Source organism: Zerene cesonia, chromosome 27 (genome assembly GCF_012273895.1).
Source record: "Zerene cesonia ecotype Mississippi chromosome 27, Zerene_cesonia_1.1, whole genome shotgun sequence".
Lineage (NCBI taxonomy): Eukaryota > Metazoa > Arthropoda > Insecta > Lepidoptera > Pieridae > Zerene > Zerene cesonia.
This window is the reverse complement of record NC_052128.1, coordinates 1730104-1756740: the sequence shown is the minus strand read 5'-3', so window position 1 is coordinate 1756740 and position 26637 is coordinate 1730104. Positions and strand designations below refer to the sequence as shown.

Here is a 26637-nt window from a genome sequence, read left to right as displayed (position 1 = left end):
ATTAAAAATTATTTTATAGTTTTTAGTTTGATGTGCTTGAAAAGCGTGTTTTTTAGTTTTTTTAAACTATATTTATTACATTTAGGATCCGTAATTACGGTAATTGTTTTCTACGTACGTAGGTATTTGTGCAAACATTATCTAGTTTTGTATGTTATATAAAATTTTGTGCGACGATGCAAAAAATTGTATAAATTCACCACAAACCACACAAACATACTTCCGACAATTCACTACAATGTTTTTTATATAATTCACTTTAGAATACATTTAAATGAGTGTTTAATTATCAATTATGTAATTTTATAAATTAGAAACGTATATGCAATAAATTAACATTTAAATTAAATGCATTGACCTAGAATTAAATCGTATTTTATAACTTAAAGATGTTTTCAATATGCTTAAATGCACGGTTAACACTGTAACTACGGAAAAAATTTAAGTTTAACTTTCTAAAGCAATGATATCACTTATCTCCTGTAACAATATTCATTGATGACTCTCTCTTTGCAGGTACAAATAAACAACAAGAAATACAGGCCAGCCGTGCGGATTATAGACCCACATTCGCACCGGAACTATTATGCCTTATACATCGAGTATCTAATCCGACGCACCTGACTCGAATAAACAGCGGAACCCGTTACTAATTATGCCGATTCATTAAACAATCATGATGGAGGAGGTAACATCCAGGCCGAATGTCGAATACATCCCCCCTTTGCCGCCAAAAGCAATGCAGAGGACTGGCTCGACTACTTTTACACAAATTACTGCCGATGATGCTAAGCTCAGAGTGAACGGATTCACTGATAGCCGTGCCGACATGGACTCTCTAAGTTCGATGCACTCGCTTGTCCTTAATACAAAAGCTCCATCTGCAACGGTATTCGTTGCGGCGACCCAGTCAAACGGACCCGCGAGCACGCCTAGCTCAGACGCACTCATTGCAAACGGCCCACACGTAGTCACTATCAGAATCAACACTGACGCAGACAAACCCAAAGCGCCCAAGATATCCAGCGTGCACCTGAAAAGCGATGTCGACTTCGACACGTTCAAGATCAACGATACGAACAAGAAAAACAACAGCTTAGTCCTGCTCAACGTAGAGGAAAATAGACCGAAAATACTAGACAGCGAAGAGCTAATCAAGGTTGACAAAGCACCGTACATTAACTGTAATCCGTACGTGAATCCGATGACCAACATGATAATGTCTAGCGGGCAGTGCTCGCCGAGCGACACGTTGGATTCGGGTACATGCAGTGACCTTGACGGCACGCCGCCGCCGCTACCAAAAAAGAAGTCTTTCAAATCGAGTTCTTCCAAGAAATCCGTATCCGTCACAGTCATTAGCTCAACAAGAAATCAGGGTGAATTAGATTTTGAAGATAACGACTCTAACATATCGTGCGACTCGCTTAACAGCAGCGAGTTAAATGGGAGCGTGCATGCCGAGGAAAGTCACATCGACGAGTCGAGCAAAAAGAAACAATCGCCCGAGCCTTCCATGCAAACGTTCGCTAAAGTGAACAATAAAGACAGCTTTCTACCGCAAGGTTTGCTTCAAGACATTAGAGACCGCTCAGCGAAACTCGCAACAGTCGACATTGAAAGTGATCAAGAACGTCAACGGGACGATAGCCAGAATATTGATGAGGATGCTAATGTCCCGAAAGAAAGTGCACAGCTGACGTCGTTCCTATTGGTTTCGCAGCTTAATAACGAGTTGAAGAAAAACGGCGCCGACTCGTCCGCAACGAACCAAAACAAAGCGCCGCTTATTAGCGAGACTACGTATGAAGAAAGGAAAAAAATAGAGAAAATGAAAGAGGAACAAATTTGCTACAGCAGTCATTATTTCGATACGGACAAGTTTTACGATTTCCACCTTAACGAGAAACAGTTCGATGATGTGTCTGTGAATAGTGTTAGTGTTAAAAGTGAGTGTCCCGATGTGTCGGACATGGAGTATTTTGCTGGTATAAAGGACTTTAAAAACGAGGAGGCGCCATCAACCATAAAGAGTTCCAAAGGAACTATCCGGGGTGTGAAAAACCGCGTGCGAGCTGGTATTGCGACCTTCCTTCAAATGCAGACCACCACGAAGGTAAGAATATGTTTGATAAAATTATTTAATATAACTTAGCTATACCTAACTTTGAGATACATAATTAACAATAAACAATTTCGCAATAAATGTTCACGCAAGTTACGCCTTATTAAAATAAGCCCGTCGTGTACCTTTTCTTAAACATAACAAAATCTCCGAGTCGTATTAAAACTCGTATATTTCTCTTTGTGACAATAAGCTAACCGATTATCAACATACCCGAGTAACTAGCTACGTTTAACTTACAACACGTTAAAATCATAATTATCTATGTCACTCGTTCAGCATATTGTTTTAGAGGTCAGTAAAGTTGGAAAGTGAGCACGTACACTCATTTAATGGCACTTTACGACGTGTTTCTTGTATCCTTGGGCCTATTTTTAAAAGCAATTTGGATGAATGCATACGCGTGAAAGTTCTTATTGCGTCCTTGCTTTGTTCTGCACTGCAGAAATGTTCTCAGACTCGCGTCATGATTCAAAACATAAACAGTGAATAATGTAAATTAGTTTAATGTAAAACGCGCTTTTAAATGTTGGTTTAAACAAGCACATCAGAAATCAATGTCCCAAAGCGATATAAACCGTTAATAAACAAAAGATCACATAAGGTCGATCGAATCTATGTTATGTGTAAATAAATACACACCACACATAATAATTACATTTTTACGTTACCATACAAAAAAGCAGTGGTGGCTCAGTGGTGAGAACCTCGGACTTCAAAATCGATAAGTGGGGATTCGAGACCAAGATTTTTCAATTTATCTGCGCATGTAGATAACATCACCACTGCTTAAAACGGTGAAGGAAAACATCGTGAGGAAACCGGCATGTCCGAAAATCAAAATTTCGACGACATGACGACATTTGCCAACCCGCACTTGGCCAGCGTGGTGGATAATGTCCTGATAGGAGGCCTGTGTCCCAACAATACATACAACATATATGGACTGATAATGGTGATGAATAATTACATAAACATTATTCCATTTGAATTTCCCTGCGTTGTTTACGTTAAAATGCGTTTATGAAACATAATCCAAACAAACATTGCCTTGCAATCGAAAACCCATGAACCTAAACACATTGGCCTTAACCTGACCGGTGTGGTTCGCATCTAAACCACATAATTATCCTCTAAACAACAATCACATAATATCCCTTGCTTAACAGAGACTACTACCGCCTATAGTCAATGGAGTAGATTTTGTGTTAGTTTATCTCCAGCCCCGGATTCCGGTTGAACCAGGAAAATTAATTAATGTGGTCTTTTTCACCCAGAAATCAATAGAAACTAGTAGTCAACTGAGTAAATATTTAGATTTCAATGGCCACTCCATCAGGCTCGATTGAAACATGGTAAAAAGTAAAACTAACTAAAAATAAATATCGCTTCCGAATGTACTTACGTAGTAGCTCTCTATTGGTGAAACAACCTTTATTTCAGTTAAGATAGCGTTTTACCTTTCTTTTACAATTAGAAATTACAATTAGAACAAATAGGAAGAGAAGATCGAACAAGCGGACAGATATCTATCGCCATACAAGCGACGTATAGCAACCCTTTGAGAAATTTCCCACTCCTATCTTGAAATCCTATTCCTATACAATTAACAAAATAATAATATCTTCCCAGCTTTCACGTAGGTTTGACATAATTTCCACAAAGGCGCCGACCTAATCGTTGACTTACGTATGTGATTAAAAAATTTCTAATAATTTTCCGCTTTTCCACGAGCCAATTAAACCAGTTTCCTGGTCTCACGAGGTGCAGCGGAAGACTGCTTTCGATGGTAGAAAATACTGGATCAATTAGTTCCCACTTTTGCCTATTGTTATGTAAATTGCGTCACATACTGAAGAAAGTATGAGATAACTCTGTTTGGTTACGATTATTCAAATGAAACAGTTGTTACCAGTAGCAAATTTAGTATATGGTACTTAATGGTACGAATCAAAGTTTTCCCAAACGATTTGTATTGTTGTTTGAAATTATTGCTTTATGTACCTATTAATAAAGTAAAAAAATATTTTGTTTATCTTATACCTTTAAACGAGCAATTCTTGTATATATATATATATATATATATATATATATATATATATATATATATATATATATATATATATATATATATATATATATATATATATATATATATATATATATATATATATATATATATATATATAATTGGAATCTCGGAATCGGCTCCAACGATTTTCATGAAATTTAGTATACAGGGGGTTTCGGGGGCGATAAATCGATCTAGCTAGCAATTTTTTTTAGAAAATGTCATATTCGTGTTTTATTCGTGTTTTTTTTCCTGACATCTATTGGTGAATAATAATACTATTTTGCTTCGTAGATAGCTGGACAACTGAAACAACACATAGGCACTTATTATACCGATATTCCTACGGGATACGGTTACGCAGCACGCTTACGCGGTTTCAACCGCGGGTCACATCTAGTTTATATATTACTACTAAAAGAGGAAAGTAAAGCGATTCAAGTAAAATAATATAAATTTATAAAGAAGTCAATTAAATATTTTTTTATTGTTATATAGTAAGGTATATATGTAATATAAGAACGATTATTTTACATTTTAAGGTTCAATTCGATATCAATAAAGAATCGATAGAAACAATAATAATGCGTAAAAAAGCTAATTAAAAACAAATAAATTCAATATGAAAACGCACAGAACGCGACGTAATAAATAGTCAGCATGGAAAATACATAAATTTAAACAAAGAAACAATTATTCGTTATATCCCATACCTACCTTGTTATACGAGTTCGCATATGTATGACATTATCATAGGAATTTATGATATGTATAAATTTGGTCGAGGAATGAAGGAACTTTTATTTATGACTTAATAGTTGTATTAAACAAGATATTTAAAATAAACATATATACAAGAATTTTCCTAAGAACAAATGTATATTAAAATCTTATATAAAACTAGCAAACCCGGCGAACTCCGTTTCGCCACCAGATGGCTTCGTTTTTCCCGCTTTTGTGTTGAAATTTTTCCTGAATTTTCTTTGCTATAAACCTCACGGAGCCTGAGACCTTTCCAACGAATGCAAAACCGTGGAAAACGGTTCGTGCGTTCTGGAGTTATAGCGTCAGGAAGGAAAACCCGACTTATTTTTATATAGTAAAGATGTGTGATGTCATATTTCAGTGGTTAAAATAGTAGTCAATTTATACTATATCCATATACTAACTCATCATTACTTATTATTATATTATTTATTACAATTTTGTTAAAGTAACAATACTACCTATATAATATAGTACACAATCTTTTGCCGGCGGGTTCGCACGCGTTTAATTCGGAGAAGTTTGATGGATACATACATATAAGCTTTTCCTTTCAATCATAATAATAAAAAAGCATCAAACTCTGTTGTGTAAATTTAAATATCTAAGCATACAGACACAGACGGAAGAAAGCGACTTTGTTTTATACTATGTAGTGACACCATGAGCCGATTGTGAAGCATGTTTTATATGTAAAAGTCATTAACGTCCATATTACCATACAAACTTTCAAGTTTACAATAATAGTATCATAGGTTATAGAGACTTGATAACTATATTAAATAAATACCCATTATGTGTTGAGTAATAACTAATATACTGAGAACTAGTTCTCAAAAGATGACGGCATTCTGATGTCATGACCTCTAATGAATGTGTGGATTTCATAATAAGCATTTGTTGTAATGTTATTAAATTTATAGAAATTCTAGCTAACGGCAAACGCTGTTCTGCCTTATTCTTATCTATATACCCCTAAATGGTAAAAAAATAGATGTTGGCCGATTCTCAACCTAACCGATATGCTCACAAAATTTCATGATAATCGGTCCAGACGTATCGGAGTAATATGGTATCTAACTTTGTAAGACGAGAATTTTATGTTTAGAGATATGTTAACTATGTTGATAGTGTTCGTAAATAAGAAATAGCATTTATCTATTACTTTTAAGTATTTCCAAGTATAATTAATTTTTCTATAAAAAAGTGCTGCCTTGTAATTTTTGCATAGTTATTGTCACACAATTTTGGTGCGCCTTATGATTGGCTTTTAATGTTATAAGCATACTAGCTGCACCTCGCGGTTTCACCCGCAGAAGACTGTATCCCATAGGAATTTCGGGATAAAAAGTTGCCTATATGTTATTCCAGGTAACCAGCTATCTACGTACCAAATTTCATTGCAATCGGTCAAGTAGTTTTTGCGTGAAAGAGCAACAAATACACACATCCTTACAAACTTTCACATTTATAATATTAGTACGATTCTTTATTCGATCCGCATGGGATTGGAACATGCTTCCTGAGTCTGTGTTCCCCGACTAGTACAATCTGGAGGTCGTCAAGGAACGGATACCTTCTAGGGAAGCGCGCTCCATCTTAGACCACATCTCAGCTTACCACCAGGCGAGGTCGTGATCAAGCGCTTCCCTGTCACGAATAAAAATAGTACATTTATATTAATAACAGCTATACGGTATCTTTGTTAAAAAAAAATAAACAAATACCTACTTACTGTTACACAGCTTACAAAGATTTCATAAAAAAAATACTATGCTAATTAAAACACGTACAAATATTGGTATTACCGAAGAATTAGTTCGATTGTATTATTTCCTTATAATACGGAAAGAAATAATCCACCTCCTAATTAAATAGTCAATTCATTGTTAATAATTAAATGATTTTTTCCCCACACTAAAATTATTATCTTTAATATCCAACATAATGCGCTGATATAAAATTAATATCGATTTTATAACCATTGTCTTCCGTACACGATATATTTCGATTAGCCTTGTGTGCGCACCTTTACGTTCACTTCATTACATCGGATATTGGTCAAGTGTGATTTGGCTTAATATTAATAATAGATTAATACTTTATATGTGTGTCGACAGTATCGAATGATAGTTACTAAAAAGAAACATATTTTTTTCTTTGACGAATATTTATCGACGTTATATAAAACAAGATGTTTACAGATAGAAAATGTTAATAAATGACATCGAATTCTCATTCTTTAGACTACAAACCCCAAAATTACATAAGCACGCAGTTTCTTACACTTAAACTCAAACTCAAACATTTCTTCACTCAATTAGGCTTCTTATTGCACTTTGAATCGTCATATCATAATTTAAGATTTACCATCGGTTCAGAAAGCCTTATAGACAGAATAGATAGCTAACATAGGTAGGTAGGCATATCTTCGGTTAAAATATTAGCCTTATGTATTAACCTCGATATCTTATAACCTACAGCGTAATCGAAAAAATACAAGTAAAATTTTGAATTATGATTATTTTATTATATTTTTATATGTAGGTAATGTACATTACTAGCTTGTGCCCGTCTTCGCACGCGTTAAAGAGTAGTAGTTTAATAGATATTAATATACATATCTCTTGGATCACTCTATCTATTAAAAAAAAACCCTATCAAAATCCGTTGCCTAGTTTGAAAGATTTAAGTATATATAGGGACAGAGTGACTTTGTTTTATACTGTATAGTGATACCTCCTGAACCGTTTAACCCTGACATAAAAGAATAATATTCTAGAATCTATACATTTAACCATCCATTTCCCAATAGGCTTATCATATTACAACTGAACCTAAATTCTGTCAGTAATAATTAAAAAGCGGACACTAATTTTCCCCGTCACGTTTCGAACCCGTGACCTAAGGGTCTTAAGGTTACCTCAGAAACAATTTCTCTTCACAGCATAGTGAGACAAATGGTTCTAGAATGACAATCATGAAAGTTCAATAAATTGGATAAGCTTTAGACTGTTTTTAAGTATACTTTATGGACATGTAATTTCTTTTGGTTTTTCGTTTGTGTTTCACAAATAGTTGTACCAATACAAATGGCTTTTTTTAAACTGATAGCTGGTATTAAAATCATTAGATTTTATTGCTTGCAAATCATCAAATAAAACGAATGCAATCTTTGGTATCAGCTAGTATACTAACTACTTACACAAACAATAAACATAAACATAAATGAAAAAAAAAAACTAAACCATATCAATTTTTTGAGTTTTTTTTTTATATCTTATATGTTGTATATTTAATTGATTCTATAGACATATAAGTCTTAAGTTTTAACAACGAATTAATTTTCAGATCACTTAGAACAAAATTAACAAGATACTTAATTAAATTACATTATAAATAAGAAAACATCTTCTATTAATATAAAGCTGAAGACTTTAAAATTGAACTAGAAAAATATTTTGTGAATAGTTCATTCATTGACTAAGGCATTAGGCTATATACTCATGTATGACGTGAGTGAAACCGCGGGGCAGATCTAGTGACACATACACATATAGCAGTTCCCATAGCGCAACATCACAAGGAAGAGATATCGGGTTTCTTCGATCATTGTTCACTTGCTTCATAGCCCATTCAATCGGTCTTGCTTTCTCCGCCATCGTAATTTTCCCTGATTGGCGCGATTTTCAACGAGCAAGCTAATATGCTGTTACAAATTTTGTAATCATCTTTTTATACAGGTGATGGCGTATTTTTTATGAGTTACTTTCCTTGATAATGCTAAATGAGTCTTTCTTTCTATATAACATTCATAAGATTTGATTCCTTTAAAAACCGTGAAATTAAGGACTGTTTTAAACGTCATTTACAGTCTGTATCTAACGTTTAATTAAATAAAAGGTCACATTAAAAACAAACTAACTAAATTTTACAGGAGTAGCAATATTTACCCGTACCTACTTATAAACAATGTGCACAAGCCACATAACAGTGCCATATTCGGTCCAGCAGTTTCAGGCGTTCCCATGACCATAAAACACAGATTGAGCTAACGGTAGACGGTTGCCATGGTAACCAAATTGCTTCGCAAATGCATCAATACCCGCAAAGAGCGCAATTGGCTTCCTTCTGGTATTAGTTCAATTTTGAGAAATTGGTTTTGTTATAAAATGTAATATATACTGAGATTGCCTGTGGAAATTTTGGAATTGTTTAGTAGTTTCGTAATATCGTAATATCTTGGTAAAGATTTAATGTATCTAAAATAATAATAAAGAGATAAACTTTAATGAAGTCTCACTTTCCACGCGTGCTTATTGATGTGAAATACATATCACAATAGTTATATATAAAATATTATTCTACTAAAAGTATTGAGAAATTCTGTGAACATAAAAGAGCGAAAAGACCGATGCGCTTAGAAGTTCAGTGTCATCATCATCATCATCAGCATCAGCCCCCTATAGAAGGACATTCTATTAACGTTCAAGACACGTCGCCAACACGCTGGCCACTGCGGGCTGGCTGATGTCCCATGTCGTCGAACTTTTGATTCTTCGACATGCCGGTTTCCTAACGATGTTTTTTCATTCACCATTTCGAGAAGTTAGAAGAAATGTAAATTGAGTAAATTATTAAGAAAAGACCTCATACTTAACACACTTCCGCGTACATAACTAATCTGAGCCATATCATTTACATATCAATTAACTATGCAATCTTATCGTGATCTCATAATGTTTTAATAAACTGAGGAACTTATTTAACGCCTGTTTCATTTGTTTTTAATATTATGTAATAAAGCATTTTTTACTGTTTTATAACTTCAACAATACTGTATAAATTAAATGCTTTTTAACGGACTTAAATTAAAATTAAAACTAAAACTAAACAGTCTTAAATTTCAAAATACTTGCGTAAAATTAAACGCAAGACAATAGTTTAACAATCATTCTTATATTCCGGCATAAAACAATTCAGCAGACAAAGCCACAACCTTCTGTTATTGTTAAGTAATTGGCGATACTAAAATACCTTTGTTTTGCCAATTCATTGGACAATGTTAAAGCAAAATAAATAAAAACAACGGCCCAAAACCAATCCATACAATAACGATAGCGGTTTGACAATAGGGTCTAATAATTTATTATTTTTCAAGTCTTTAACAGACAATTATTATATAAAGATAATGATTTTCAACGGGCAATATAAAAGAATAACTGCGTTACGTAATGCTTCACTGTTTATTGTGGAAATAGCGGCCACGATTGGCACGCGGAAGGTATGCCTTTAATACAACCTTATTCTTCTCGGCTTAGTTCGAGATGAGTGTTTGTTGAACAAATATAAAACTAAACATAAGTCGCCATCTTGTCTTGGTCAATAGCATATGTGTTACCCGGGTTCTATAACTACATATAAATGAATTTAATTGAAAATTTGTCATTTGTCATTTTATGGAGATATGTACTAAGATTAAACGTTATTTTTACTAAACTGTTTTTCGATAAATGAATATAGAGAAATACTCTCCGTGTTTAAACCGTCGGATGAAAACCGCATAAATATTGCAAAAATGCGTCTTACATTTATTCCCGAATAAGTTTGTAAATCACATCACAAACAAATGTTTCAGCTTATATTATTAGTGTAGATTAAAAAAAAACGACTAAACCAATAATCTACGATATCTAGTGGGAGTCTTGTAGGTCGCCCAAGGTAGACCGCGTTACCGTAACGGTTGTTATATTTTATATCAGGGTTAAGCTTTGATCTTGATAATAGAATAATAATACCTGTCGTTTGTTAGGTTTGAATGAATTTTGCATACATATCTTTTTACCCCACTGCGTCAGAAGGGGTTATGTTGTCTCTTTTGAAAAAATGTAAATAACAACCTATAAAAAAAAACAAAATAAATAACCTATTAACGAGTGTTTAGGGTGATTGATTATTTATTATATAGTGTTTCTGTGTCTACATAAAATATATATTTTGTTTTTAAAAACGGTGATAGTTCTTATATTTCTAAGGTTTGATAAAGAAAATCCTCATCGTAATATAGGATATGTTCCATTGACTTACTAATTTGAAAAGAAAATATTTTGAGCATCTCAGGCAAATTACATTACATTAACTGCTTTCTACTTTCCTGACATCATGACAAGAGGTCTCGTCAAGCAATAAAGATAAAAAACGAATAAATCCGAATTATATAACATTGTCCAGCCCTATAAATCATTTCATCCTTGCTGGAATGTCAATACGTCTAAATAATTGAAAGTACGTACAATTGTTTTACAATACTAGTCATGATAATCACGTTGTATTTTATACGCAAGTCATTGCTATCTCAGCCTGTATCCAGAATACATTTTTATATGATAATTCCTTCACATAAATACTTAGGGTTGCCAACTATAGAAAAACGAAAAAAAATGCAAATAACATGACTAAGGCTATTCAGGCAGTTGCAATATAGCTGTAAAAGTAGACACCAGTTGTTAGCAACGTTGACATTAACCTTATTTCTTTTAATTTTTATGTATGTAATCCGGGATTAACACCGGGAGCCTGTGTGAGCAGTTAGTATCACACTTCTTACACTTTAATTAATTGATACATATCTAAATATAATTATGGGTAATTGTTTATATAGTTTATTTATTTACTACGTGGTTGGCAACCCTATATGTGACAGCTAAGTCGGCGTCTATCTTTATTTATTAAACTTCTTTGTAAACCTTGTTTATGTTAGTATGCTTCGACGCACATTCGCTTGAATTTTATATAAAAGTGCTGTACAAATCAAGTGGAAACAATAATTATGACGAGTAGAATAAAATAACTTGTATAAATAAAACAAATCATCATTATTTATCTAGTGTTTTATTTATTACGTAGGTATTTAATTTCTGTTACTTCGTATTTCACTTTATTTTATTTATTATCTCTAGTCTCTTATAGCTAAACTTATAGTGACCTAATACCTACCAACTCCCTGGTTTTCTAACACTAAATCGTGTGGTTTATTAGTTACAAATATAGTTACTAAAACATTATTTAAACGTGTATATAATCAATGATTTATTAACAACTATTCATTAGGTATATAAAATGTACGACTGTACTTGCCAAAAAACATTCACTAACTAGTAAGGAGTAAAAGTATAATTTTCTTCGCCAAATGTGTAGCAATCAAGTACCTATATTGTTTGTATGCAGGTACGTCCTTCCCACGCTTTCAAGTTTAACGTGTATGCGTAATTAAGACCTATCTTTTTTCATTACATTAATAATTCATACATTCCGTTTTAATTCATTTCATGTTTACTTCTTGTTTGACAAATATCGTACTGGAGTTCAATGAACTCTTATTTTTAATCTGTAGCTATCTCTTATTATTTCTCCATTTTTGATAATTAATGCGGATGTAACAATTAAATGTGTATGCTTGAACGGAGATTTTACGACTTTTTGACGACAAACGGTAAAGATTTCATCTGTAAGAAATATTTTGGTTTCCTTATCTCGCAAAAGCATAAGTTGTTTTTGAGAAAACGTAAGTCAAGGTTTGGATAAAAACAAAAAAAAATAAACAATGTAACCACCTTTGAAAATCATGTTTCTACATCGTATGATATCTGATTGCCTACTTTAAATTATATAAACTGAGACATATATGAAAAACTTGTTGATTTAATACGAGTTAAACTATAAATAATAGATCATATCAGCAATATAATAATAAATAGTTTTCGCACATAACGTATTTACTCACATTATGTATTACATATGCTTTGATTTATTTCAACGGCAAGATATTTCGCACACCCATCGGGATAAAGCAATAGAGACTATTACAACAATTTTAATTTATTTGCATTTTAATAACCTACAAGTTGGACCTTCTAGGTTACTCAACCTTAATATATTTTTTTAATTTAATAAGTGGGATTCTCATATTATATCACTTCACAAGATAAGCGATCTTCGTCGAATACTGCTGTAATTACGAGTTCCTAAAAAATAAAGCGATAAAAGACATTTTGGTTACGATTTTACATTATCTATCTATCTATCTATATTTTCTCTTTTTTAGCCCGGCAAAACCTTCACAAGGACTCTTGTAAAGGCTCATGGACAGTGGTGATCGCTTGATACTGGGCGAACCACTTGTTTGTTTGCCCGCTTTCTTTTATAAATAAGAAATAAAGAAATAAAAAAATCGTATTGTATTTTTTTAATGCTTTGCTTTATGTGTTGTTCCGTTTGGCTATCCATTTAAAACCGCTCGGGGTCTAGATTCTGGAAGACCATACACAAGAAGAAGAAGTTCCTCGATTTTTTTTTTGTTTTGTCTGAATATTAAATTCACCACAGTAATCTTTATGATATTACCGAACCCACGGGCAATAGTGTCAATTTATATAGCTCACGACTTGTGCTGATGTATTTATTGTATATTTTCATTAAAATCCATTCCGTAGCTGTTACGTGAAAGAATATCAAATATTCATCCATTCATACTTAGAAACTTTCGAATTTAGATACCTAAATATAATATAATTTATGATAAATCCATTATAAAAAACTAAATGAGATTTTAATATAAAAAAAAGTATTATTATTTTGTCGGTAATTTTTATATGCATGTACTTATCAGAAAACAATTCATATCTTTCGTAAAATAACTTAGCGAACTTTTTAAAACTAACATACGAGTCAACAATGGACCTACAAATAAATGAAAGTATGTCAAAGGAACCAGAATAAAATTCAACACCTGCGATACAAAATAAATAGAGAATAATTCCGAGCTTAATTTTATTTTAAAATTACAGTTTATACATTGGAATGTGAATTTAATAATTACAAAATTCAATTGCGCAATAGTACAACGCAGGCAATGCGTGTTACCTTCGCCTGTACGTATTGTAACATTATATCGACACTAGCTGCGCACCGCGGTTTCACCCACGTAAGTCCGTACCCCGTATATATATCGGGATAAAAAGTTATCTATATGTTATTCCAGTCGTCCAGCTGTCTACATACCAAATTTCATTGCAATCGGTTCAGTAGTTTTTGCGTGAGAGAGCAACAAACACACACATCCTTACAAACTTTCGCATTTATAATATTAGTAGGATTATATTGATATTCTGTATTCTACACACTGACTTATAACCGCAGCTGACTTGATTATCTCCTTTTACCTCAGAACGTAAAGCTATCGCTCCAGGCACCAGGGCCTAATCTCCCGTGCTATCGGAGAATAATGGAAGAACTGCATTTCACGCATACCTTCTTTTTGATACGCTACATTTTACACGTATCTTGTGAAGTTATCTTGCCCAGAATGGCTAGCTAGACGGTGTGGCTTTGATATATTTGGGGAGAATTGTTTATTAGAATATTCAATTGCGCCTTATGTCTTGTAAAGTAACTCTCCATGGAAAGACGAGGTTTCCAGTTCATACCGTTTTTTTATTAGATTTGAATTAAAATATAAGGGTATAATTTTTATCAAACAATCTTAATTATCTATTGATTAAAGACGTCATAAATCATGGATACCGGTTTATTTATTTTTTAACCCATAAAATATGTTTATTATTTTCTCTGTGTTCTTTACATTTTAATTCTTGCATGATGCATATACATATTAAATTATGCTTTAAATATTTTTTAATATTTAACTCTTAGAGATATGAAAAGAAAACATGATGGCCAATTCTCATACCTACCCGATATATACACAAAATTTAATAATAATCGGGATAGCCGTTTCAGAGGAAGTATAAGTAACATTGTGACAGGAGAATATTATATACATAGAGATTATCTTATATCACGATACACATAACGCACTATGTACTAACAATGTAAATGAAAATGATTATTTATCAGATGTATCAAAAGGACATATATTATACAGAAGTTTTTTTTACTATACTTTGTAATTAGACAATTACTATAAATAAATGCAAAAAATGCGCATCAAGCAATAGGAATGTATAATGTCATATTCATATATATTTGCACAATTTATGCGTCTGTCTGTTTACCTTGACCTTTAAAACTATATCCACGATTCATCACGAACGTTGAAAGATGAGTGTGTTCCTGACGCATTTTAAATAGTTTTGGTTTAAAATTAATCATATTATAAGCAATCTGAGTATCTAATTCCGTAATAACATTGTATAAATCTCTTGCAGTCCGCAATAAGAAATAGTTGACAAGTGTAAAAAATTAACAAAAATTATGTCCTTACCGAGTATTATAGGTTTTATTTTATCCCGGGTCCCGTTCGGAGCTGGGACAAACGGTTCGTCTTTAACGAGTATCTTTAATATACAAATATTATAAATACGAAAGTTTAAATACTAATCATTTATAATTGGGTTTTATGAAACTTGGCAATATTGAGTTTATATACAGAAATATCACATCTTACCATACTATTAGAAATGCAAAAGTGTGTATGTTTGTTTGTCTTACTTATGGATATGTCTATAGATGAGAAGCTAGAGAATGGTACAGGCTAATTCTTACCGCGGTGAAGTATCAAATTCCATTTAACAAGCGATCGAAAATACGGGTATCACATAGTAAGCGATAGAAATTCTCCTGCTCGTAGTTTTATACGCCTTTCAACTAGAGTTTGATACATAAATCGTAGTCCATCGAGTTTCAAGGGTACCCAGAGAGCCCAACATTTCTACAACTGTGAGACCGGTTGGGCGACCTTGTGAGGCCACTTGCTGAGGGAAAGTGCATGCTTATCCACTTGCCGGCCGTTTAGTAAACATTCCTGGACGTTTTCTCTACTCTTGTGTGTATATACGATACTTTCAATGTGTGAATCACGTAGATTATGGTATGGAGTCTAATTTGGTTGGTTAGTCAATAGTAATTGAGAATGCTATGTTCTGACGTCTGTTTATAATAAATTGACTAAGAATATCCACATAAATGTAATATCCGATTCTTCGTGTATGTGATTAACCTTAAAATAATGGAAAGTGCTTATTTGCTGACCGTTTGGTACATATTCCTGGATGTTTTCTCTTGCAATATAACATCAGGCATCTCTTTAATTTGATTGGTTGATCAATACAAATTAAAATTATCGTGCTCTTTGAGTCAGTCAGTTCATAGTTACCATACTATGAACTGACTTGGAAGAAAATTGAGGTAACGTTAGAAGGCTATTCATAGAAAGCCTATATACTTACCGCGGGAACACAAAAGAAATGTTTCTAATCATGTTCATTTTACTGTTAAAGCATCACCGGTTATTAAAATACCCACGCGTTTTAAATTTATTGTCACACTTCATATTCTATCGACATTTTGTGACATCACTATATACAGACATCACTATATATTTTCCTGATGGTACAAAAAACCAATGATCTATAGTCAAATCAATGTTCTACATAACTGGATGAGACAGATCACCGTTACGAACACGCTCGCACTTTAAATAACTGTAAGGTTAGCCTTAAGGAGTTTGTGACTTTTACAGTGTACGATAATATATTTTTTTCTCATATTCATTATTAATTAATTTTTACTAATGTTGTAAATACGAAAGTGTGTTTGTTCCTTTATTACACGCTTTTTATTAGCTTCACCTGTATGTTTGTTTGTAACCGACTTCTTTGGGCGCGATTTTGACCCACTTTAAACGGCCAGATTTCGTTCAAACTTTGTAGATTTATTGAGGACCGATGACAATACACTAAATTGATAAAATTATTCCTTTTTTCAATTTGCAAAATATGATTTTTGTTAAAGCGTGTTTTTTAGTTTTTTTAAACTATTATATTTTATTTGTTTGTCACGTCGCAATAGGGTGATTTTATTATCTACACTATCTACACTTTTTGTTTGCTTGTTTGCAATGGATAAACTCAGAAACTACTGGATGAATTTTTAAAATTATTTCACCATTAAAAAGCAGCAACTTCGCTGAGTGACATAGGCTATATATGTACCACGGGCGAAGCCGGGGTGAACTGTTAGTATAATATGTTTATACAATATGATTTATGTAAAAACACCGTAATTTTAAACCAACCCATTATTCTTATTTATAACTAGCGGTCCAGCCCGCCTCACGTCATCAGCCTCACACGTGGTACATTTTTTCTCTTAATATGAACTATCCTTCCTAAACGTGAAAAAATAGCCCAATTGATCGAACCGTTTTAGAATATTAGTGTTACTAATAAATTTGGCAATTGATTATTACTTATACATAGACATCGAAATCGAATGTAATTTAACAGATACGACTAAAATATCGCACAGTATAAAATACTAGGCTATTGGCTTCTAACAATGATAAGTTGTAACTGGACTTTACATTTAACACTTGGTTCAATCCATTGTCATATTGTGTGGTCCGATGTAGGTAAAAACTGGTGCCTACACTTTATATTTTTGTTTTTAAGATAAATTATGGTCAGTATGATAAAATTTTATTTTCTTTCTATAATATTATACAATATATCTATACTAATTAGATAATTAACATACAAGTACCGAAACAATCTTATGCATATCAATTTTTATTAATCCTACTTCCTACTATCCTACTAATATTATAAATGCGAAAGTTTGTAAGGATGTGTGTGTGTTTGTTGTTCTTTCACGTAAAAATTACTGAAACGATTACAATGAAATTTGGTACGTAGACAGCTGAACAACTGGAATAACATATAGGCAACTTTTTATCCCGATATTCCTACGGGATGCGGACTGACGCGGGTGAAACCGCGGGGCGCAGCTAGTTGACTAGAAACCAATCTATTTGCCTTAAAATGGTAGTATGGGAGTAGTTTTAATGTTTATCCCTATATACACACTTTAAAATATCTCTTAAGCTAATACAAATAAGTGTCACATTTTGAAACAAATTTCGCCATAGGTCAGTGCGGTACAATAGCCAGTACTTTTACTCAAAACCCATCTATTACTTCATAGAATGTTCTCGGTTGCGCAAAGGTACGAGTAGGTACGCAATAGGTGCGAATTTGATGACAGCGACACGTTGCGTTCACCCATCATTTGTCAGTTTTGTTGGCTCATCATTTCTTGCATGTTAGATATTTAGGTTTAAGTATTAACATAATTATTGTAACATAGCGTCGTTTGATTAATTTTATGTTATGTGAATACTGATAGAATGTTGTTTAAATATAACAGTAACAGCTTAAGATATCTAAATAACATGTATTGTTAGTCAGAAAAAAATTTATAAGACGTGACGTGTACAATTCATCCTTTAATACTACATAATACTATATAGTAAAAGTATATTTTCTGTTAATTAATTAATTATTTAGTTGGTGTCTAAAAATATTGACTATATTTGTATACAGTGACATCTAGTATAACATGTTAAATACTAGTAAAATGTATTAATTTCGAATCATTCCTTTATAATGATACATACAACTTCCAACAGATGGCACTATTTTCAAAAAGGGTATTGTTTACATTTCACTTTATGTTAATAATATTATATTATTTATTTATAACCTTAAAAATAAAAATGTTGTTGATTTTGCTATTTTAACCACAAAATTTTAATTTATCATGTTATGCATATTGTGGTAGATAATGAAAATGAAAAATTATGTGATGATGTCGTACATACGGTAGAAACAAGATATTCCTTTAGATTATTTCGAACGCATTAAAAAAAATTCTGACATCTAAGTAATGTAATACCAGTACAAACACAATTTTTTTCATTTACCCTAGCACAGGAAAAATTATATTCCTCCGAAATTTTAGGATAAGAAGGTTTATAAAATCAAAAAATGAATAAAAACCACAATATTTTAAAAAAGCAAAACACATAAATAATTACTACTACATAGAACTTTAAATCACATATTCAATCCGTATTTTTCTTACAGAGTTACAAAGAAAAAGACCAGGGAAAAGTAGTCTTATACACAACAACAATGGGCATCGTAAGGAGTACTTACCAGCGGTGTGTTCTCGTGAAGAAGATCCTGAGGAACCTGCTCATCAAGTTCGAGGAGCGGGATGTGTTCATGAGCATGGAGTACCAGGACGAGATCAGGGATAGGATGAGAAGCGATCAAATATTGGTGCCACAGTTGTTCGTAGATGGACACCATATTGGGGTGAGTGATTTTGACATGTTTTATAAATGCGATATTATAGAAACACGTACCGCTGTAGGTACGTAGCTCTAAGGATTCGCTTATTCAAATTTTATGGTCGTTTCGTTCAAGTCCTGTAGTAGGTTTATAAAAAATTTTAATCGTATTTAAAATACCAAACTGCCAGAAGTTAAATTTGAACTGGTACCTTAACATATATGAATGATAACATAAAATTTTAACCAACTTCATAAAACAGATTACAAATTCGACTGTATTTTTTTTTCTGCGTTCGTTACCTTATCTGGTTGAACCGTTTCTTATGATTTTGTTATTTGAAAACTGATGCTTACGATATAATCCCATGTAAATTCGGCCTAGTTCTAGCAAATTGAAGGCAGTTTAGTTTTTTTATAAAAATAATCATTAGAATAAGAACTCCAAAACTATTCTATACATACACGTTCAAAAACATTGATTTAAATTACCTTTATTCTACTGTACTGTATTGTACTGCACTGTATTGTACTGTACTGTATTGTACCGCACTGTATTGTACTGTTTCAATGATTATAAACGTTCGTAAAAGTTACCTTCAAGATTCAATGTAAAAGGCACGATGCATCAATTAATGCTATTAATTATTTTGTATTAAACGTTATCATGATAAGAAGCATGAGCCCAAGTTCGATCGACAGAGAGCTCATCTTAATAGGCTTTTAGGCAAAGTGTAGCGTAATGTCAGCCATTATGCACATATTGCAGGGTTGTAGAGGCCCACCAATCACTACATAGGAGAAAACAAATTCTCTTTCCGACGTCTGTACGTCTGTATGCTAAGATCTTTAAAAATACGCAACAGATTTTGATAGGTTTTTTTTATAGATAGGGGTGTGTCGCTAGTAAAATATAAAAAACGGGATTGAAAACAATCGACAATTTTTTTTTTATACGAGTTGGCATCCCAGTGATAAAAGACATTATTTTATGAAATCATGTGCTTAATTATGTTATAATTAAATTAAAACCAAATTATATGATAAAAGTATGTTCATGGGGTTCAAATTTATGGGTTACTAAATATTACCCGTTCTTATTTTATTTTTTACATGAAAACCATATCCATATCTAAAAATCTAGCCTAGAGTTCTAATACTTAACATAAGCTACTTTTTAAAGTACCTTCTTTAAAATAGCATAAAATAGCCAAAAATTTAAATTGCCATTGCTAAAGTATACACTATACCTTATGTAGTATGCACTCATACTCATATGTACTGGATGTAAATGGACAAATCAATCAATTGGGATTTGTTTGTTTTAGTTCATTTACAGTCTCGGAACTGCAAGAGTAGAAAGGCCTGAATGTCAAGGGTCTTACAATTTGAATGGCACAGACCGGTACATGATATTAAATGATAAATATTTACGATTTGATTGAAGACCGTAATTTTGTATTAATAAAAACTCCAGTAAAGGTCGTTGACTTTCACAAAAGCGGGAAACTTTAAATTTGATCCATACGAAGGCGAAAGTTAATTTTGAACTGTGACATAAATTTTAATGCATATTTAGTGGTGAAGTATATTATTATTTACTTTGGTTTAGCACTTTTTGTCTATAGGTACAAAAAAGGATAAACTCAATCAAACTAATAAAAATATACAATAGTCCTCAGCTTAGCTTCGCCCTGGTTATCTTGGCGTAAAAACAAAGCCAAACTAGCGTAGCCTACCTCTTACTAGTCATAAGCTATCTTCCTACCAAATTTAATTCAAATCGTTGCAGTGGTTCAGGCGTGAAGAAGAGAGTTACTTTCGCGTTTATATTATAGTAGGAATCATACTCGGTAAAATTAATGAAATTTTCTCATGTAGAAAAGAATTAAATCGCGTAAGTAGTATCTATTTCAAATAAATCGAAAGAAAGAAGCGAAAAATTAAGCTATTGTGATTTTCAATATCTGTATCACAAAAAAGTCTATTCATTAATAATATAAGTAATAGTAAATACAATTATCCAATTTGGTATATTCGTTTATAAGGTCTATAGTATATAATATTTCACACAATATCCTGATAGCAAAAAGTTCTGTATCAATTTCACTAGAACATACCATATTCATATACGCGAACTTTACAAAGCCCTTTCAAAATTCGTTGGAAGCGGAAATTTTCCGAATTTATCAAAGGAGAACTTGTATTTTAATGTGAAAACACAAAATCGGTATCAATATTGAATTTAAATTTTTTATCAATATAGATACCATTGCAATGTGGTCATTAGCAATTAATCGAAGTGTGATTTTTTTTATTGTGAGAGTCGAGCTTGCTTGCACGAATTCGGCCAGCTAGCACGGTCCCCCCGTTACCGTACCCCCCACAGAATGTGAGTATGAAATAGTTATATGATAATTCTACTGCGTTTCGTGCATAAGGTTACGGTAGTTAAACTCTATTTAATTAAACTACTCTTATTCATAATTTTAAATAAAATCAGTGGATTCAAACACACCATGTGCTGTGATCCAACTTAAAAGATAGGATAGTTTGTTTTCATAACTACCCGGGCGGAGCCGGGGCGTGCAGCTATTACAGTTATTTATAAAAAAACTATACATCCATATGTTTTGAATAATTTAATTCCTGAATAGACACTATTGCCCGCGAATTTATAAAAGGGAGGAAGGCTGTTGTCTTTTACTGTAATAAAAAAATCAGAGCCAAGATGAAGTAATCATTATAGGTAAATTAGTTACATCAAGATACTATATGGAGATTCCAATGTAGATGGATTCACAAATCGATATGTGAGTGCACGGTTGTCGGTTACACACACATGCATACTACAATATCATCTTACGCGTATACATGTGTGCGAGGTCTATTATGTTGAACAGTTATTACGTCCAGATTATTCCCGTAATTGGCCTATTTGTGTTTGAATTGTTATAATTGTTACATTGTATTATTGACTAGCTGCGCCCCGTGGTTACCACCTGCGTAAGTCCGTATCCCGCAGGAATATCGGGATAAAAAGTTGTCTATATGTTATTCCAGTTGTCCAGCTATCTACATACCAAATTTTATTGCAATCGGTTCAGTAGTTTTTGCGTGAAGGAGCAACAAACACACACATCCTTACATACTTTCGCATTTATAATATTAGTAGGATAGGACTGAAGTTATTTTGTATCAGATTGCAATGTCTTATGAAGTACGGAACGCACTAAACGTACGTAGATTTAGATTTACGTTTACGTATGAAAAGCTGTCTGAAAAGCAGCAAGCTGCAAGTGAGATTTGTTTTTATAGCATCTTTCCTAGTTACTTATATTTCTCATTACTATATAATCTTAAAATACACCAGAATAGACATTGCGTGATATCTCGCTTAATGGTATTAAGAGAGATACGTAATAAATCACAATCTTAGCCTGACTATCCTTAACACAAGACAAATTTTGATTTAAATCTGTCTGTTTAAAGTGGGTCAGAATCGATAAAGGAGTAGGTTACATACAATACAGGAGAAGCCCCTAATAGAGAGTAAAAAATGTATGAAAAGTTGAAATAATCATAACTGTAACTAGATGGCGCTGCATGATTTATACAAATACATTTTGCGGGAGTTTTATTAGTACAAAACGTCATAAAACCACAGTCGTCCGTCCTAAAAGAGATATAAATCTTTGCTCTTAATTCTGGTACTTTCTTTGCTCATGATAATAAAAAATGTACAAACCAACAGATGTAAGATAATGGGAGTAAACAAGAAGTTATAAAGTTTAATCAACCAAAGCGTGTATGAAATAAGGTTTTTATTTTACATGACGACATCATAACCTTAACTAAATTCTCCTAAAATCTATATATATAAAAGAAAGTCGTGTTAGTTACACTATTTATAACTCAATAACGGCTAAACCGATCATGTTGAAATTTGCTACAGAAATAGTTGAGATCCTACAAAGCACATAGGATAGTTTTTATCCCGGAAATCGAATGGGAACTGGAACTTTGCCGGTACACACCAGGTCTATCTTTCCTGCAACTATGCGGGCAAAGCCGCTGGCGGAATGCTAGTACTTGATAAAACTCAATACGTACAAATAACTAAACAGCATAATTGCATTACGAAAGAACTCCCAACTGTGAATATATAATATAAATATTAACTCCTAAAAACTAATCCAAACTATCCCTTAGGCACATGAAACCGAAAGAGTAGAAGAAATTCGATTACTGTGGCGGGATCACGGGTGGCCGAGAGGCCAGGCGTTGCTACGGTTAGGCAAGAAACGCGGGTTCGAATCCCGCCCCGTGATCGAATTTTTTTCTATTCTTTCAAAAAAATTTGTAATCCAAACTAGTTTAAAATTAAAACTTACATCTTAAACTAAACATTTTTATTAATATATTGCTGGTATTTGCCGTATTTTATTTAATAACAAAAGAAACGCAGACAATTCATTACCTTTTCATACTAACGTAACACCTTATTTGATGACGACGTGATGTAAAATGGGGGTCCCCTATTATTTTTCACATAAACTGAATAAGCATAGCATTTATTCAATTAAAATACAGCCTATATTTGTATCAAGATAAAGGAACGTAAGTTTAATTATATTGCGATATCGAAGTTGTTGAAATAATACGTTCAGATTTTTACTAGATAATCGAAAAAAATAAACATATAATGTAAAAGGTACTCGACAGAAAATGAAAACGTGTTTTCTTTGTGTAGGGACAGTTAATTTAACGCTAAGTACTGGCGTTATATTATTATGATACTTTCTATATTATTAATTTCTTTTTGTAGCAGGATTATGTAATACTGAGTCCCTCGGTTTCACGTTACTGCCGAGTCAATTCGAAGCAGTAGTTTCCGAGATTAGCGCCTTCAAACAAACTCTTCAGCTTTATATTATTCATAGGAATATTGTATAGGAACTTACATACTAACGTATTTTGTTTAACGTATTTGTAAACAATTCGCATTCCAATTAAGATTCAATTTCGCAGATCAAGTTAACGCTCAGTATTATAATATTATAAAATCAATTAATAAAATATTTAAAATACTCGTTAAATGTATGGACGAATGGAGAAATACAACCCTTACTAATATTATAAATGCGTATTATAAAGTAACAATGCATGTATGTCTGGCTGTCCGTTTCTTCTTCACGCCAAAGTACTAAACCGATTTAGGTGATATTTATTATAGAGATAAAGTATCTCTCATATGGATTGTTCTTTGATTTGTTCTTTCGTTGATCTCATGTGTCTCATGGATCATAGTCTAGCTTTTGTCTCGGGATTCCCATTCATATAAACGTATTGTAAAAAAATTGCATTTTATAGGTTGACTTCATCACTTGCTGAAAATAGCATACTAATTTGATAATATTTCAATAAATTTTCAGATTTTACGTGTTACGTAATGTGTGCTCTCTTAATTTGTGAAATAAACTCAGGCATTATTTATTTGATGTTTAAACCGGAAATAAAGGAAACATTTCTATCCTATTATTATTATAAATGCGAAAGTTTGTAAGTATGGATGTATGGATGTTTGTTACACTTTCACGTAAAAACTACTGAACCAATTGCAATGAAATTTGGTACGTAGACAGCTGGATAACTGAAATAACATATAGGCAACTTTTTATTCCGATATTCCTACGGGATACGGACTTACGCGGGTGAAACCGCGGGGCACAGCTAGTAAACAATAATTATATCGACATTCCATTTGACTGATAATCCTACTTCCTTCTATCCTACTTCCTACTATCCTACTAATATTATAAATGCGAAAGTTTGTAAGGATGTGTGTGTGTTTGTTGCTCTTTCACGCAAAAACTACTGAACCGATTGCAATCAAATTTGGTACGTAGACTGCTGGAGAACTGTAATAACATATTGGCAAATTTTTGTCCCGATATAACTACGGGATACGGACTTACGCGGGCGTAGACGCGGAGCGCAGCTAGTAATTTAATATGAGTATTTGATAAGAATGTTTTAGTATATGAAGTTCCTCATTTTATGCATTTGAAAGTATATCAAAAGATACACAAAGAAAGTCTACTGTTGTTATAATATCGGCATCTTAAGTAACGAGATGCACGGTTGTAAAAATCTTTTGTTAGTATTGCGTTGTAGAACAGTGAGTATGCGAGAGGTAAACAAACTATGAATAAAACTATTACTATGTATACATATTACCTATGTATTAAAATGTAAATTTTCATACTTGGAAAAGAGCAGCTTCAGAGTTTCTTACCGGCTCTTCTCTGTAGAAAATAGGTGGTAAATGTTAACAATGTGTTATGACGATTCAAAAGTGCTTAAAAAGTCTAATTGAACAAATATATATTCGAGTTTGAGTTGATGAAGTACGAATATGCCTTGTAGACTTTATTGAAACTTGTAGAATTTATTGAACTTTGACTTGGCAAACGATTTATGTACCTAAATCAGTTTTTAAACTTATTAACAACATCGCCTACGAGAAAACTGATAAACGATAATTACGTTTCACGACTTCATTTTCAAATAAAATTGTACGATTGTGCACATGACAAAGGAATCCCACAGATTGCCAACAGATTTTTCTATTTATATATTTCATTAATTATTTATCTCCAAACCCTGAAGAATAGATAATAGAACCAGAATTTGTGTTGCAACCAGTTTTATCTAGTTATTACGGAGAGTACAGCTGTCGGTAACAAGGTGGATGGTTCTTGAATACAATGTATTTGCTATTTGTCCGGGAAAGCTTTGGATTGAAACGATCTAACTTTTGATGAAGGTTGCATGCAAAATGGTACGCTAAAGAATAATTGCTATATTATTTATTTTTTGATAACAATTTCTATACATTTATTTCGTTAAATGTACGTGTATCTGTACTGAACTCCTAAATGTTTGGACCGTGTGAAATATTGGCATAATTTGTTTTAACGAGATTTATTTTCAGAAAAATTAGCTAGATAAATATTTAAATTGAAACTAGTTATGGAATATTGTAGCTTATATGGCGCTTACCAGCGGGGTACCCACCATTTCCTCTTACCGACTATGACATAAAAAAAATGTTTAGGAATGATTTTATAATGTTACAATTTTATTGAAAATTTTGTGTTAACATTAGACAAATATCCGATTATTTACGACGTTCATAATCTATTATTTATTGAAATCTTTCATAAGGAGGTAATAAGGGATTTTCCTAAATTGTTGATAAAGTAATGCAAGTAAAGTAAAGTAAAGTAATTATAGTTCATTTATTTCTAAAATACTATATTAATACTAGACAATCAAACCATCTAACTATTTTTTAATAAAGAACTTTTTAAGTCATTTCTAATATACTAAGCTTTATATGCATAATGATATGTTATGTCATTAAACAGTGACAGCATTTATTAACAATGAATGTATTATAATTTATTCACCTAAGCATACTGTTACATAATGCCGTCCATTAGTTCCACGTGCACAGCG

The 26637-nt window shown here is 32.5% G+C and overlaps 1 protein-coding gene across 1 annotated transcript in view; it reads left to right on the top strand.

Annotated features, from left to right (window-relative positions):
* The window catches only part of LOC119837493 (glutaredoxin domain-containing cysteine-rich protein CG31559-like), a 66417-nt gene that overhangs the window by 31827 nt on the left and 7953 nt on the right, over positions 1-26637 (top strand). The window contains exons 3-4 of the mRNA XM_038363089.1: positions 517-2116; positions 18905-19138. Of these exons, the coding sequence (XP_038219017.1) occupies positions 677-2116; positions 18905-19138 (1674 nt within the window). The 5' untranslated portion in view covers positions 517-676. The remainder of the gene's footprint in view (positions 1-516; positions 2117-18904; positions 19139-26637) is intronic.